At 43.4% G+C, this 17,231-nt stretch overlaps 1 protein-coding gene across 6 annotated transcripts; it reads right to left on the bottom strand.

Moving 5' to 3' along the window:
* Positions 1-7,647: 7,647 nt before the first annotated feature.
* On the bottom strand, positions 7,648-11,703 carry LOC111966777 (coatomer subunit zeta-1). Of its 6 annotated transcripts, none has more exons than XM_023991697.2 (9): positions 11,213-11,703; positions 11,029-11,097; positions 10,725-10,806; positions 10,407-10,498; positions 10,221-10,276; positions 10,014-10,091; positions 9,760-9,811; positions 9,618-9,656; positions 7,648-8,240 (listed from the first exon to the last, which is right to left on the bottom strand). In XM_023991697.2, exons 1-9 carry the CDS (start codon positions 11,222-11,224, stop codon positions 8,172-8,174), a joined length of 549 nt encoding a protein of 182 aa, XP_023847465.1. In that variant the 5' UTR covers positions 11,225-11,703; the 3' UTR covers positions 7,648-8,171. The 6 variants fall into 6 exon arrangements, with proteins under 6 accessions (XP_023847465.1, XP_023847466.1, XP_023847464.1 ...); XM_023991698.2 differs by having other exon boundaries at positions 11,512-11,702; XM_023991696.2 differs by having other exon boundaries at positions 11,503-11,702.
* Positions 11,704-17,231: the final 5,528 nt, after the last annotated feature.

The raw sequence follows: 17,231 nt of genomic DNA on the forward strand, positions 1-17,231 counted from the left end.
CTCCTCTATGTGACTCGAGTAGTGGGTCTCTCCTCTCTTTCTCTATGTGACTCGAGTAGTGGGTCTCTCCTCTCTTTCTCTATGTGACTCGAGTAGTGGGTCTCTCCTCCTCTCTTTCTCTGTGTGACTCGAGTAGTGGGTCTCTCTTTCTCTGTGTGACTCTAGTAGTGGGTCTCTCCTCTCTTTCTCTGTGTGACTCTCTAGTATTGGGTCTCTCCTCTCTTTCTCTGTGTGACTCTCTACTAGTGGGTCTCTCCTCTCTTTCTCTGTGTGACTCTCTAGTAGCGGGTCTCTCCTCTCTTTCTCTGTTGACCTCTACTAGTGGTTCTCTCCTCTCTTTCTCTGTGTGTGACTCTCTAGTAGCGGGTCTCCTCCTCTCTTTCTCTGTGTGACCTAAGTAGTGGGGTCTCTCCCCTCTCTTTCTCTGTGTGCTCTAGTAGTAGTGGGTCTCTCCTCTTCTTCCTCTGTGTGACTCTAGTAGTAGTGGGTTCTCCTCTCTTTCTCTGTGTGACTCTAGTAGTGGGTCTCTCCTCCTCTCTTTCTCTGTGTGACTAGTAAGTAGTGGTCTCTTTCCTCTCTTCTCTGTGTGACTAGTAAGTAGTGGGTCTCTCTTCCTCTCATTCTCTGGTGTGACTCTAGTAGTAGGGTCTCCTCCTCTCGTCTCTTTGTGACCTCTAGTAGGGGTCTCTCCTCTCTTCTCTCTGTGTGCTCTAGTAGTGGGCTCTCCTCCTCTCTTTCTCTGTGTGACTAGTAGTAGTGGGTCTCTCTTCCTCTCATTCTCTGGTGTGACTCAGTAGTGTGGTTTCTCTCCTCTCTTTCTCTGGTGTGACTCTAAGTAATGGGTCTCTCCTCCTCTCTTTCTCTGTGTGACTGTAGTATGTTCTCTCTTCCTCTCTCTCTGTGTGACTCTAGTAGTAGTGGGTCTCTCTCCTTCTCTCTGTGTGACTCTAGTAGTAGTGGGTCTTCTCCTCTCTCTTTCTCTGTGTGACTCTAGTAGTGGGTCTCTCCTCCTCTCTTTCTCTTGTGTGACTAGTAGTAGTGGGTCTCTCTTCTCTCCTTTCTCTGTGTGACTCTCTAGTGGTAGTGGGTCTCTCCTCCTCTCTTTCTCTGTGTGACATAGTAGTAGGGGTCTCTCTTCTCTTCCTCTCTCTTCCTTCTGTGTGGGTACTAGTAGTAGTGGGTCTCTCTCCTCTCTTTCTCTGTGTGACTCTCTAGTAGTAAGGGTCCTCTCTCCTCTCTTTCTCTGTGTGACTAGTAGTGGGTCTCTCCTCCTTCTTTCTCTGTTGCTTCTACTCAGTAAGTGGGTCCCCTCTCCTCCTCTCTTTTCTCTTGTGCCTCTCTATAGTAAGGTCTCTCCTCCTCTCTTTCTCTGTGTGACTAGTAGTAGTGGGTCTCTCTTCCTCTCCTTCTCTGTGTGACTCTCTAGTAGTAGTGGGTCTCTCATCTCGTTCTCTGTGTGACTCTCTAGTAGTGGGTCTCTCCTCCTCTCTTTCTCTGTGTGACTCTCTAGTAGTAGTAGTAGGTCTCTCCTCTCTTTCTCTGTGTGACCCTCTAGTAGTGGGTCTCTCCTCCTCTCTCTTTGTGACTCTAGTAGTAGTGGGTCTCTCCTCCTCTCTCTTTGTGACTCTAGTAGTAGTGGGTCTCTCCTCCTCTCTTTCTCTGTGTGACTCTCTATTGGTAGTGGGTCTCTCCTCTCTCTGTGTCACTCTCTAGTAGTGGGTCTCTCCTCCTCTCCTCTAATGACATCAGTCAGCCCAGCAGTGTTATCCAGCAGGCAGCACCACCTCCCTTCAGGGATAAGATTTTATGACTGAAACCTGACACCGCTTCTGTGTCCTATAAGCGACAGAGCTGTAACTCACTTCAAAGGCAGCTGGCATCGAATCACAGCACAGTCATAAATTCCCCTGTCACGCCTGGGCCAATCAGGATGCGGCACTAAATCACACCTGTCACTCTGGCGGCCAATGGAAAGACAGTGGCGGTAAATCTGTCAGGGGTATGTCTGTTAACAGTGTTGTGGTGTGGTTGGGCAATCCGTGGGGAAGGAGGGAGGGGAGAAAGTGAGAGAGAAAGAAAGAAAGAATAGATGACAGAGGGAGGAGGGGAGGGAGAAAGGGAGTGAACTGAAGGCTACAGAGGTATGCCACAGAATAAAACGCTTGTTTTCTCCCTCTCTAATTCTTAGGCCACGCCATGTTCCAAGCCACATCCATAATATACCACGGTAAAAACTAGGAGCTTAAAGAGGGCAGGGTGAGGAATTAGTGAGTAAAACAAGACTAAACACAGCCCCAAAAGAGGAGAAACACGTCCCCCTGAGGGATGGTACTGGACTTGGATAAACCAGGATAAACATCCATAAAGCCTGATGCCTACATTGAAAATCAGTTTCACTGCATCTGTATTCTACTCCCGCATCACTAGCCTACTCCAGGCAAACTCTGTGTTGATACCAGTTGGCTGACAGTGGGACTAGCTGGAGACATTGGGGCAGACAAAGGGACTAACTGGCTGAAGGAAGGCTGGGCTGAGGCGGACACTTCCCCGGGTCTGAGGCTCAGGGTATGTGTCTGCGTGCCGAGAGTGAGCTGGCTGACCAGATGTGATCCCTCCTACAGGTCTCTGCAGACAGCCGGTCCAAATGAAGAGCAGTTGTTGTCTGGGTACTACAGCACAGCAGGGCAGAGACCTGGATGTGAAGGGATTTCATTCTGCTTCTAAATCACACAAACAGAGAGGAGAGAGGAGAGAGAGAGAGGAGAGAGAGAGAGGAGAGAGGAGAGAGAAGAGAGGAGAGAGAGAGACCTGGCTCTCAAGAGAAGACAGGCTATGTGCACACTGCCCACAAAATGAGGTGGAAACTGAGCTGCACTTCTTAACCTCCTGCCAAATGTATGACCATACTAAAGACAGATAATTCCCTCAAATTACACAGACCCACAAAGAATTTGAAAACAAATCCAATTTTGATAAACTCCCATGTCTATTGGGTGAAATACCACAGTGTGCCATCACAGCAGCAAGATTTGTGACCTGTTGCTACAAGAAAAGGTCAACCAGTGAAGAACAAACACCATTGTAAATACAACCCATATCTGTTTTATTTATTTTCTCTTTTGTACTTTAACTATTTGCACATTGTTACAACACTGTTTATAGACATACTATGACATTTGTAATGTCTTTATTCTTTTGGAACTATTGTGAGTGTAATGTTTACTGTCCTTTTTTATTGCTTATTTCACTTTTGTTTATTGTCTAGTTCACTTGCTTTGGCAATGTTAACATATGCTCTGAGACCAGGTTGCCCAAAGAGACCCAGGCCAGAAACAGAGACCCAATCTAAGTATGAGAAAGTAAAAATATAACTATTTGACACACTGGAAAGAATCAACCAAAACTATTTTTGGAAAACAAATCCAACTACCATATTTCTGTTCTACAAACTGTGAAATAGTTTGTGTGCAAATAGTGTGCAATCAGAGCAGCAAGGTTTGTGGCCTGTTGCCATGACAAAGGGGGCAACAGTGGAGCACAAACAACATTGTAAATACCACCAATAATGTTTATTTGTCTTCCCCCATTATTCATACTACAATAACTAAAACACCGTCCATAGCTGATAAAATAACACTTGAAATGTCTATCTTTTTTAGAGCAATGTTTACTATTCATTTCTAATAGTTTTTTGTTGCTAATATTGTTAAATATGTTTCTTATCACCTTTGTTTAATTCACTTCCTTTGGCAATGTAAACATACTGTATGTTTCCCATGCCAGATCCCAACCTATTGAATTGAGAGGTAAGGAGAGAGAGAGAGAGAGAGAGAGAGAGGAGAGAAGAGAGGAGAGAGAGAGAGAGAGAGAGAGGAGGAGAGAGAGAGAGAGAGAGAGAGAGGGAGAGAGAGAGAGAGAGAGAGAGAGAGAGAGAGAGAGAGAGAGAGAGAGAAGAGAGAGAGAGATGAGAGAGAGAGAGAATGGGAAAAACGACCATATGAACTACTGCAAAAGGCATAGGGGAATAGTAGTGCAAAGAGGTGGAGTATTTTGTCAATTTACTACACCCTTGATAACGCATGTCATTAACCTTTAAACGTGTTGGGAAATGTATTTGACATAGTTTGAGAAGCAAATGAAATGTGATAGATGGATAAATATGTTCATGCAAAAGCACTGTTATTCAATGATGTGGTATCCTAACAATGATAGTGGTATCCTAACAAACATGTAACTTTCCCACTGGAATGATGAACAGTAGCTAACAGACCAGCTAGGGTCCTGGTGACATACATCAACACAGAATTAAACATTCACATCATCTTATGTAATTGATAGGAGCACAATCTTTTTTGTTGTTGTTGCAAAAACATAGATTGTATGTTGAGTTCTGGCTGAGGAGAACGGGACAGAGAGAATGTGGTGTGTTCTCTGGCACTGCTGTTGTTTTTGGCTGGCTTCTCTACGGAGCAGAGCAGATCTTCTATTCGATGGGAATACATAGAATAGAAAATGTTTTCCTGGTGCAATACAGATACATTGGTGTATAGTACTATGGTCTGGTGTATGTAATGTATATGGGTCTTACACATTATAGTCTAAGACTTCAACACAGGCATAATTAATGTCCTATTTTTTTAAATGTTTGATAGGGTAGAGCAGGGGTGTCAAACTCATATTACGCCGGGGGCCGCATTCAGTTTTCAATGAGGTCCGGAGCGCCACATTGGAAATTGATTGTATTTCCTTGCCGTCAAAACATTTTTTTAAAACTCAAATCACCCGCGTATGTTTGACACCCCTGAATAGTGTATTGGACCATTGCTATTTTCCCCAGCCTTGTGTCTTTGACTAGGGCAGGCCATTGAGAAGTATATAGCTCAGTCACCAGCCACACACCATGTAAATACTGATCATTTACTGACTCACACACACACACACACTCACACACTCTCTTTTATCGTACACAGCATTGATCAATTACAAGGCTCTAGCCCATTACATGCTCCTGACAGTTTTACAGCATGTTATGTACAGCGTGTCAAGCCATGGCGTTACAGACTATCATACTCATTCCTGTATAATTAATATAAATTACCTCTCTGTCTTTTTACGACGGTGTAACTGTAATTAGCAGATGAAAGGGGATCGTTGACTGCCCCAAGGTACCGCCTGCCCTGCCGAAGGAATAGCTAGATGGAAAATGAGTGAGGGGACGGCAGGACACACTCTCACAAGTACATGCACAAACACACACACACAAAATATGACTGAAACATATTGAATATCTAGATGAAAACTAAGTGATGGGATGACCCAGGAGGCACCAACGTGTGTGATCCATTTGAACCCTCTCCAGTCCCTCCCTGCCCTGCTGGGTGAGGATACAGTGAGGTGGATCTAATCTAATCACTTACTGCATTGCTGTTGTCTAGATCTGCTGTGCTGTCTAACCTTGTCCTCTTTAACCTTCACATTCTAGCCTGGGTAAACCAGACTGAACGCTATTGAAACAATGGAGCCTTTCACATCTCCCCTCCCCCGAAATCACACACGTGTTTGGGTCAGGACATATAGAATAGGGAATAGGCAGAATTTTTAAAACTGCTGACTGGTTTGATAATGGAATGAATAGATCCAACACCATATCCTAATAATTTCAAAATGCTTAAAACATAATAACGCACAAATACAATTCAGTGGCATCTCTACATCCATTTAAGAGAGTAAAGAGCGGTTGACTTGTTCACCTAGCAACACAAATTGTAGGCGTTTACAGTGGACCTGACTGGAGGCCAGCCAAGACAATGGATCTGCCAGATGAGTAATGTTTCATTAACTTCACTTAACTTCTTCCTCTCGCTCTGTGTCCCTGGCAGACACCAATACAAGCATCCACTCTGCTATTACTGCATCTTATAGACAGGCTGCAGGACATACAGCTATTCTCAAGCAATCACACCTGTCAGACATGAGTGCATTTCTCGATTGGTCAAATTAACATTTGGGGGCTCAAGGGAGAATGACACAATTATTCCATGCAAAGAGAAGGGGATTAGAGTCTAGCTCCCTTTCCTTTGACCATCATCACGAATGTGTGTGATCAGGCTCCAAGACAGAAGCAGCTCGATAACTGAACACCCCCTTTCTCTTTTAACTTGTCTTCCCTTCATCCCTCTGCCAAATCATCATTAAAGAGATTAGATGAAGGATAGAGGGATCAGAGAAGAGGCCCAAAGGAAGGGGGGCTTGAGGAACCCCATTTACTCACTGTGTTTGATAGTAGCAGTAGTACTGCATGGTCCTAGAGACAAGCTGGGGTTGTCAACTTACAACTAGCTTTGTGAGTGACTACAGCCAAGACACCAAAGGAAAATCTATGAAGGAGTTATGACTTTTATTGGATTCCGAGGAGGCTGGTGAGAGGAGCTATAGGAAGACAGGCTCATTGTAATGGCTGGAATGGAATCAATGGAACAGTATCAACCACACGTTAACCACAGCTGACTACGTTCCATCAATTTCATTGCAGCCAATACAATGAGTCCGTCCTCCTGTAGCTCCTCCCACCAGCCTCCACTGACGTGGTTATATCCTGGACACTGAATGATATACTGATGTTTCATACAAACCAGACGTCTGAACAGACATGTACCGCCATCTGTTTGTGTTGCCTCAGGAAAACATGAGTAATGCTGAAAATAGAGCCAAGGTCTGGACAAGGAGGACCGCTCACTCCAAAACGGTCCACATTAGGCATGGTCATGGATGGTAGACCAGTTACACAATATGATGCGCATTTCAGTTTGTATCAGACACCTTAAAGACATCAGCTTGACATGGTGTGTAGCTACACCAGGGACAAATTTATCATGCACCAAATAAATAAAAAAACAGACCTGAACAGGGAGGGACTAACATTCTCTCTCTCATTGAGAAGTTTTCAGTTGCGTGCCCTAATGAACATGACCCATTAGTAGTGAAATGCAGACATTAACAGGAACGAGAATATTTTTTTAATAGACATCACTGCCAGGTTCAGTATCTACATGATAGTCTGATCTCACATCCACTTCTCTGGAGGGCATCTTTAATTTGCATTAAGATGAGCTTGTGTGTGTTTTTGTGAGGCAGGGGGGAACAATCAAGAAGAAAAAAGGTTAGCTGAAGCACACAATTCATCTCTCTATTGCTCAGTTTGAAATGGATCACAAGTGCAGGATGATTATCAAGGGGAAAAACTTGACTAATTAGATGTGACCTATTTGTAAACACCTTCACAATTTTACAGCATCTAAACACAACACATAACTGAAAATGTCTCAATAAAGACACTTACATGTAAAGTGTTTACCTCGAATGTGTTTTGGTACATTGACCAGAAGATGGAGCACTTGCTTTAGCTGTGAGTTGCTCCCTGTCTGGCTAGCAGAGTACTCTAAGTACCATGGTGTGACATGGGAACTCTGCAACTGAGGAAACAGTACATGGTTCAAGTGGACTGAAATTCTACATAATCTACAGTGTAAAAGAGCATATTTATATTTTATAGTGGCTACCTGAGCTTCCATTCAATAAACCCTGACATTAACATATGTCAAAGTGTGACAAGAACAAAAAGGGCAAACAACCACAAAATATCATAGCTTCAGTATCTATAAATGTTTTTATTCAAAAGATTCAAATGCTTGAATTTATCCAGTATTCTGAAGGAACAAAGTGACTAACAACAAGGTTGCGTGATCTGACCATATGTCTGTACCATAGAAATAGGAAGGAAGTATTTCTATGGTCTGTACTATAGTTAACACATGGAATGTTATCAGAGATGAGGGACATAAAGCTGTCAACTTAAACGTTAAGAAAATGCAAACCGGGCAGCAGGAATGTATTGACACACTACCATCCAATATCCCTCTTACAGCTAGCTTCATAGCCAGATACAAGAATACCCTTTTACACTAACGACACATGATCGAAATTATCAATTCAGACAGACAATACTCAAAGATATCCCTGGCCCTGGGAGTGTCTGATTGGATGAGTGATCAGCCTCTCCTCAGTCCTGATTGGAGACACGGTATGGAGTGAGTTGAGGGGAAGAGATGACATCACAGAGAGGAGGCATGTGTAATGGTGGTACAGTATTAGATGAGGGGAGTTGACAGGTCCTATCGTAGCAGAGACCATTTGATCTGTTCCTTGGCAGACTGTAGCACCTGTAGAAGAAAACTGGCCTTCTAAAATAGATCATACAAATAACATACAAACACACACGTTTGTATAATGAGCCTCCAGTCTGTGTTTATGACATCCATTTGAACTTTTTTTGCATTTCAAAAATGAGACTTTCCCTTTCGAAACAAAGGATGTAAATTAATACCACCTTGATGGATGGACGGAGACCTGCCCAAAGCAGACGATTTTATCTCAATAACAAATCATTTATGGGTAACAATTAAGCACCTTACTCTAATAGTTTTTGATTAAAATGGTCAAAAGGAAACAAATAGCTTTTTAGCAAAAATATATTTTTTTAAATTCAAGCAAGAATTTTGATAGGACTGTCTTGGAGTGGTCTGAGTGAGGGACCTAATTGGAGTGGCCTAATGGGAGGGATATGTAAGCAGAAACCTATAGGTGTTATTGTAAGATGTTTGAGAGTCTGTTATTGGTCTATTAATTTATACCGCCTGGTGATGTCACCAGGCAGGCCATAATTCCACCCATGCAAAACCCATTGATGAGAAGGTCCAGTGTAGATAGTTGCTGGTTGTAAAAACTCAGGAAATAAAACTGCTAAACATTTTTTTACACTTTTACAGTGTTAGTTTCATTAGCTGTTCTACAAATATGACAAAACACAGGAAACCCTAATTTTGACTGCACTGGGTCTTTAAGTAAATGAAGGGAGACCATATGATTTACACATTTACCTCAAACTTTGACAAAGACTAGATAGAAAAAGATGAGTAATGCATTTAAAGCAAAATATGCAGGAATGAATTCATGATTAATTTGTTGAAGGAAAAGAACCATAAGGAAGACAGCCAGCCATTAATCATTAGACAGGGAGGGAGAGAGGAAGAGGAGTGAGAGAAAGAGAGGGGATGGGAGGACAGCAGCCTCTTAAATGAGAACATAATCAAGACTGGAGAGGACCTCAGCTCATAGGCCACACACACACACAGGAACCACCGCACCACCTGCCGATAATTAGCAATCGTGTGCTTTCCATGCATAAGGAAGAGTGGAAGCAGTAGGATTGGAGAGAGTGATGTTGAAGTATATGAGAGAGGGACGTCGGTAGCCTGGAAACCCAGACTTAATTCAGCTCCATTTCATTTTAGTTTTCACTAAATTAGTTAAGTGAAACAAGTGAGGTAAAATATAGTTTGATTCAGTCTGGATTCCCAGGCTAGGACATTGGGCCCAGCTCTTAAGCTTTTAAGGCTGGGTCCTGGTCAAAAGTAGTGCACTACATAGGGACTAGGGTGCTATTTGGACACATCCTAAGTCTCAGGAGAGTAGAGAGTGAATACTGTAATGGCGCATGATCCACACTGAACAATGTAGTATGCTGAGATGAATGAGGTAACTAGGGCTGTTGTACTCACCTGGGTGACAGTCTGCTCTGAGTAGGGCACATCTTCCCCCTGTAGGAGAGATTACATAGTGGGGTTAGGTAACCACACTCAGAACATTAGAGTCCACAGGTTTGAGTGAAGAGTGTTTTCTGAAGAGGAAGGGGACCCTTACCCTTAGTGCCACGCGGTGGACCACTTGCTGAGGATCACTTTCCAGAATCACTCTTTAGGAGACAGCAGAGAGAGAAGCTTGTTATCACTCTCACACTGTGCAAAGAGACGGCCACACTGGACCAGACCACAGCTGTCTTATGACTGTGGTTCACCAAGATCATACAACCATGCTTATTGGTTTGGATGGTTGAAAATAAGCAGTGGTAATTCATTTAGAGTCAATATCCAAAAATTATAAGACATGGAACTCACCCCCCATCCACAATTTCATCCACAGCGAGAAAGAGACCTTCCATATTCTCAAGTAGAGCTCTCCTCTCAACATTCTTTCTACAGAGAAAGACAGATAATTATTCAAGGTTTGCCTTTTGATGAAAGATGTGATGTAACATTTAGCTCTCACCTTAACATTCGTCTCAGTGAGTCAAACAGACAGTTTAGAACAGCCATAGATCTCACCTCAACATTTGGCTCAGTGAGTCAAACAGACAGTTTAGAACAGCCATTAGCATCAACTGTTGGAGGGGAACAAAACACAGAAACAACAAAAAGGTCATTTAGAGTATGGCAGAGTGCACTGCACTGCACTGAATCATACAATTTATTCATTATATGTTTCCAATCACGGCCTTCCAATATGTTTACCTCATTTTCATGTGAGCTTCCAACGACATAGAAGAAGAGATCAATGTTGCTCTTGTAGACAACTGTGAGGCCCTCTAGCAACGCGATCTCACCTGAGTATGCACAGAAACATGACAATGGCTGCGTTTATACATGGAGGCCAATTCTGATTATTTTTTTCACAAATTGGTCTTCTGACCAATTAGATCAGCTCTGAAAATGATCTGATGTGAAAAGATCTGATTGCTCAAAAGACCAATTAGTGGACAAAAGACCAGAACACTATTCACTGACCTGAGAATGTATATGTACATGTGTGTATTAAAATGCATTTCATACTGTCAGTCCGGTGTGTCTTGCTGAAGATGTTCTTCTCAAAAGCTTTCTGTTCCTTTACTGAAGGGTAGGTGTCATCATAATACTGTAAATAAAGCATTAATAAAAAGAGGTGTGAAACCACAACTAATTGTTGTTTGTACATTTCATATGGTATGCTAATAATGCAGCTGTGTATTACATAATGACAGAATGAGTTACATAGCAGGGATCACCAACTTTGGCCCTGAGCTACTGAGTGTATGCAGGCTTTTGTTCCAGCCAAGTACTAACACACCTTTACGTAATACACTTATCAATGTCTTACTTTAGCATAGAGTCGTTCTCCATCATTATCCAGAATGAGGACTGCCTTCACGGTGTATAATGACGGTTCCTGTTGTGAAAATACACAGACATGACTGCCTAGCAGATAAGTTACACATCATCAATACACAGTAGCTAGCTAGCTAACGTTAGCAAACTACCTAACTAAAGGAAAGTACACTTACTAGCGGAAACATGTGTCATTACTACGCTGATAGCCATTCATAGTAACTACGCATTGTAACCAGAGATTTGCTGCTGTAACTAGTTAGCAAGTTAATTTTCTAAAACAGCGGACGGTGAGTTCGCCAGGTAACGTTACCGTCTATAGCTAACTGACTAACAGCTCCTTCCCAATTCTCAGCAGGCAGCAGACACACTAATCTCTCTTTTGCAAAGGTTGCTAGTCTCCCAACAAAAATCGAATCAGGAAATATAACATAAAGAATGATTTTTTTTTTTAAATAAACGTTACCAGCATTACCGTATCCATCTTATTTGCTAAGTTGCTAGCTAGCAAACTTCCTAGTTAGCTGCCTAAAGGTTTATGTCGTCTTCCATTGGATGATAAACCGCATCAATCAAAACGCCCCGCTATGACACCGCCCATATCATTCCGAGGACAGAGTTCAAGCACAGACATAACAATAGTTTAGTTATAAAAATCGTTGGTAAAAGTCAACAAGCCCATACCAACAATTTATATACACACTAGATGACATATTAGGGGTGTTGTGTTGAAGCCACAGTGCCTCCATCTTGGCACTCCCCCACAGTTGCGTAAAAAGTATTTTGGAAGCATTTTTGAGATTACTAATGTTACTGTCCCCACTACAACAACAAAAATACTTAAAAGTGCACTATGCAGAAATCGCTCCGCCATTTCCTGGTTGCAACATTTTTAATAGTTTTCCGAATTTCAGTTTATGTGATAAAACAAGCAAGTATGGTGTAGAGAATGATTTTACCATCTAACCTGCTGTGAAATGTATTTTTCCATAAACAAAAATATAGTATTTTCAGCTATTTGAAGCTCGTGTATAAAACCGAAAATAAAAGATGCAAAAACTAAACTGAAGGGGAAGCATAGAAATAGCCCACACAGAACAAATCTACTGCTTCTTAAGGCCAGTTTATACTTGCTTTGATGTCGGATGGCAATAGAATGTTCATGATGTCGCTACAAGAATTGACTACAGACATGTCAATAGATGGACTGTAAACCAACCTTTAGACTTGCTTTCAATGAGAATGACAGACCTACAACTCACATTTCTATGTGAATTTGGTTGGGTAGCCCACAATGTTAGATATTGCAGCTTTAAACACATGTAATTCTGTCCTTGAAACGTTTAATTGAAATCTGTAGATCTCCATTCATTCCTATGGAAGACTGCGCCTACTGGGGAGTGGCAATATGGCCGACCGGTGGCTTAAAAAGCCTCTCAATGGCCAATACATAGCATCAGCAATCAAGGGTTTATATACAGTGCATTCTGAAAGTATTCAGACCCCTTGACTTTTTTCACATTTTGTTACATTACAGCCTTATTCTAAAATTGATTACATTGTTTTTTCCCTCATCAATCTACACACAATACCCCATAATGACAAAGTAAAAACAGGTCTTTAGAAATTGTTGCAAATGTATTAAAAATTAAAAACGGAAATATCACATTTACATAAGTATTCAGACCCTTTACTTTGTTGAAGCACCTTTGGCAGTGATTACAGCCTCGAGTCTTCTTGGGTATGACGCTACAAGCTTGGCACACCTGTATTTGGGGAGTTTCTCCCATTCTTCTCTGCAGATCCTCTCAAGCTCTGTCAGGTTGTATGGGGAGCGTTGCTGCACAGCTATTTTCAGGTCTCTCCAGAGATGTTTGGGCTCTGGCTGGGCCTCTCAAGGACATTCAGAGACTTGTCCCGAAGCCAATCCTGCGTTGTCTTGGCTCAGTGCTTAGGGTTGTTGTCCTGTTGGAAGGTGAACCTTCACCCCAGTCTGAGGTCCTGAGCACTCTGAAGGAGATTTTCATCAAGGATCTCTCTGTTTTTTGCTTCATTCATCTTTCCCTCGATCCGGACTAGTCTCCCATTCCCTGCCACTGAAAAACATCACCACAGCATGATCCTGCCACCAACATGCTCCATAGGGATGGTGCCAGGTTTCCTCCAGACGTGACGTTTGGCATTCAGGCCAAATAGTTGAATCTATGTTCCATCAGACCAGAGAATATTGTTTCTCATGGTCTGACAGTCCTTTGGGTACCTTTTGGCACACTCCAAGCAGGCTGTCATGTGCCTTTTATTGAGGAATAGCTTCCGTCTGGCCACTCTACCATAGAGGCCTGATTGGTGGAGTGCTGCAGAGATGGTTGTCTCTCTGGAAGGTTCTCCCATCTCCACAGAGGAACTCTGGAGCTCTGTCAGAGTGACCATCGGGTTCTTGGTCACCTCCCTGACCAAGGCCCTTCTCCCTGATTGCTCAGTTTGGCCGGGCGGCATGCTCTAGGAAGAGTCTTGGTGGTTCCAAACTTCTTCCATTTAAGAATGATGGAGGCCACTGTGTTCTTGTGGACCTTCAATGCTGCAGATTTTTTTTACCCTTCCCCAGATCTGTGCCTCGACACAATCCTATCTTGGGGCTCTACGAACAATTCCTTCGACCTCATGGCTCGGTTTTTACTATGACATGCACTGTCAACAAAGGGAAGCAAAGCCACGAGCTGCCCAGTGACACGAACCTACCAGACAAGCTAAATTACCTCTATGCTTGATTCGAGGCAAATAACACTGAAACATGCATGATAGCACCAGCTGTTCCAGATGACTGCATGATCACACTCCCCGTAGCCGATGTGAGTAAGACCTTTAAACAGGTCAACATTCACAAGGACGCAGGGCCAGACGGATTACCCGGACGTATACTTCAAGCATGCGTTGACCAACTGGCAAGTGTCTTCACTGACATTTTCAACCTGTCCCTGACTGAGTCTGTAATACCAACATTTTTCAAGCAGACCACCATAGTCCCTGTGCCCAAGAACACTAAGGTAACCTGCCCAAATGACTACCGACCCGTAGCACTCACGCCTATAGCCATGAAGTGCATTGAAAGGCTTGTTATGGGTCACATCAACAACGTAATCCCAGAAAACCTAGACCCACTCCAATTTGCATACCGACCCAACAGATCCACAGATGATGCAATCTCTATTGCACTCAACACTGCCCTTTCCCACCTGGACAAAAGGAACACCTACAGTGGGGAGAACAAGTATTTGATACACTGCCGATTTTGCAGGTTTTCCTACTTACAAAGCATGTAGAGGTCTGTCATCTTTTTATCATAGGTACTTCAACTGTGAGAGACGGAATCTAAAACAAAAATCCAGAAAATCACATTGTATGATTTTTAAGTAATTAATTAGCATTTTTATTGCATGACATAAGTATTTTTGATACATCAGAAAAGCAGAACTTAATATTAGTACAGAAACCTTTGTTTGCAATTACAGAGATCATACGTTTCCTGTAGTTCTTGACCAGGTTTGCACACACTGCAGCAGGGATTTTGGCCCACTCCTCCATACAGACCTTCTCCAGATCCTTCAGGTTTCGGGGCTGTCGCTGGGCAATACGGACTTTCAGCTCCTCCAAAGATTTTCTATTGGGTTCAGGTCTGGAGACTGGCTAGGCCACTCCGGGACCTTGAGATGCTTTTACGGAGCCACTCTTAGTTGCCCTGGCTGTGTGTTGCGGGTCATTGTCATGCTGGAAGACCCAGCCACGACCCATCTTCAATGCAAGGGAAGGAGGTTGTTGGCCAAGATCTCGCGATACATGGCCCCATCCATCCTCCCTCAATACGGTGCAGTCGTCCTGTCCCCTTTGCAGAAAAGCATCCCCAAAGAATGATGTTTCCACTCCATGCTTCACGATTGGGATGGTGTTCTTGGGGCTGTACTCATCCTTCTTCTTCCTCCAAACACGGCGAGTGGAGTTTAGACCAAAAAGCTCTATTTTTGTCTCATCAGACCACATGACCTTCACCCATTCCCCTCTGGATCATCCAGATGGTCATTGGCAAACTTCAGACGGGCCTGGACATGCGCTGGCTTGAGCAGGGGGACCTTGCGTGCGCTGCAGTATTTTAATCCATGACGGCGTAATGTTGTTACTAATGGTTTTTCTTTTGAGACTGGTGGTCCCAGTCTCTCTTCAGGTCATTGACCAGGTCCTGCCGTGTAGTTCTGGGCTGATCCTCACCTTCCTCATGATCATTGATGCCCCACGAGGTGAGATCTTGCATGGAGCCCCAGACGAGGGTGATTGACCGTCATCTTGAACTTCTTTCCATTTTCTAATAATTGCGCCAACAGTTGTTGCCTTCTCACCAAGCTGCTTGCCTATGTTCCTGTAGCCCATCCCAGCCTTGTGCAGGTCTACAATTTTATCCCTGATGTCCTTACACAGCTTTCTGGTCTTGGCCATTGTGGAGAGGTTGGAGTCTGTTTGATTGAGTGTGTGGACAGGTGTCTTTTATACAGGTAATGAGTTCAAACAGGTGCAGTTAATACAGGTAATGAGTGGAGAACAGGAGGGCTTCTTAAAGTAAAACTAACAGGTCTGTGAGAGCCGGAATTCTTACTGGTTGGTAGGTGATCAAATACTTATGTCATGCAATAAAATGCAAATTAATTACTTAAAATACATACAATGTGATTTTCTGGATTTTTGTTTTTAGATTCCGCTCTCACAGTTGAAGTGTACCTATGATAAAATTACAGACCTCTACATGCTTTGTAAGTAGGAAAACCTGCAAAATCGGCAGTGTATCAAATACTTGTTCTCCCCACTGTATGTGAGAATGCTGTTCATTGACTACTACAGCTCAGCGTTCAACACCATAGTGCCCTCAAAGCTCATCACTAAGCCTAAGGACCTGGGACTAAACACCTCCTCTGCAACTGGAACTGGACTTCCTGACAGGCCGCCCCGGTGGTAAGGGTAGGGAACAACACATCCGCCACGATGATCCTCAACACGGGGGCCCCTCAGGGGTGCTACTCAGTCCCTCCTGTACTCCCTGTTCACTCATGACTGCACAGCCAGGCACGACTTCAACACCATCATTAAGTTTGTAGATGAAACAGCAGTGGTAGGCCTGATCACCGACAACGATGAGACAGCCTATAGGGAGAAGGTCAGAGACCCGGTAGTGTGGTGCCAGTACAACAACCTCTCCCTCAACATGATCAAGCAAAGGAGATGATTGTGGACCACGGGAAAAGGAGGACCGAGCACGTCCCCATTTTCCATCGACGGGGCTGTCGTGGAACAGGTTGAGAGCTTCAAGTTCCTTGGTGTCCACATCACCAACACCTTCATGGTCCAAACACACTAAGACAGTGGTGAAGAGGGTACGAACAAAGCCTATTCACCGCAGGAGCTGAAAAGATTTGGCATGGGTCCTCGGATCCTCAAAAGGTTCTACATCTGCACCATCGAGAGCATCCTGACTGGTTGCATCACTGCCTGGTATGGCAACAGCTCGGCTCCGACAGCAAGACACTATAGAGGGTAGTGCGTACGGCCCAGTACATCACTGGGGCCAAGCTTCCTGCCATCCATGAACATCTATATCAGGCGGTGTCAGAGGAAGGCCCTAAAAATTGTCAAAGACTCCAGCCACCCTAGTCATAGACTGTTCTCTCTGCTACCACACGGCAAGCGGTACCAGAGCGCCAAGTCGAGGTCCAAAAGGCTTCTTATTAACAGCTTCTACCCCCAAGCCATAAGACTCCTGAACAGTTAATCAAAGGGCTACCCAGGCATCCTCTTTTACGCTGCTGCTACTCTCTGTTTATAATCTATGTATAGTCACTCTAACACTAACCACATGTACATATTATCTCAACTAACCGGTGCCCCCGCACATTGACTCTCTACCGGTACCTGCTGTATATAGCCTCGCTTGTTATTTTACTGCTGCTGTTTAATTATTTGTTACTTTTATTTTCTATTTTCTATTTTTTTCTTAAATTCTTAAATCATTGTTGGTTAAGGGCTTGTAAAGTAAGCATGTCCATGTAAGGTCTACACCTGTTGTATTCGGCGCATGTGACAGATTTGATTTGATTTGAACTGTGGGACCTTATATAAAAAGATGTGTTCCTTTCCAAATCATGTGCAATCAATTGA

Source organism: Salvelinus sp. IW2-2015, linkage group LG7, assembly GCF_002910315.2.
Source record: "Salvelinus sp. IW2-2015 linkage group LG7, ASM291031v2, whole genome shotgun sequence".
In the NCBI taxonomy this organism is placed as follows: domain Eukaryota; kingdom Metazoa; phylum Chordata; class Actinopteri; order Salmoniformes; family Salmonidae; genus Salvelinus; species Salvelinus sp. IW2-2015.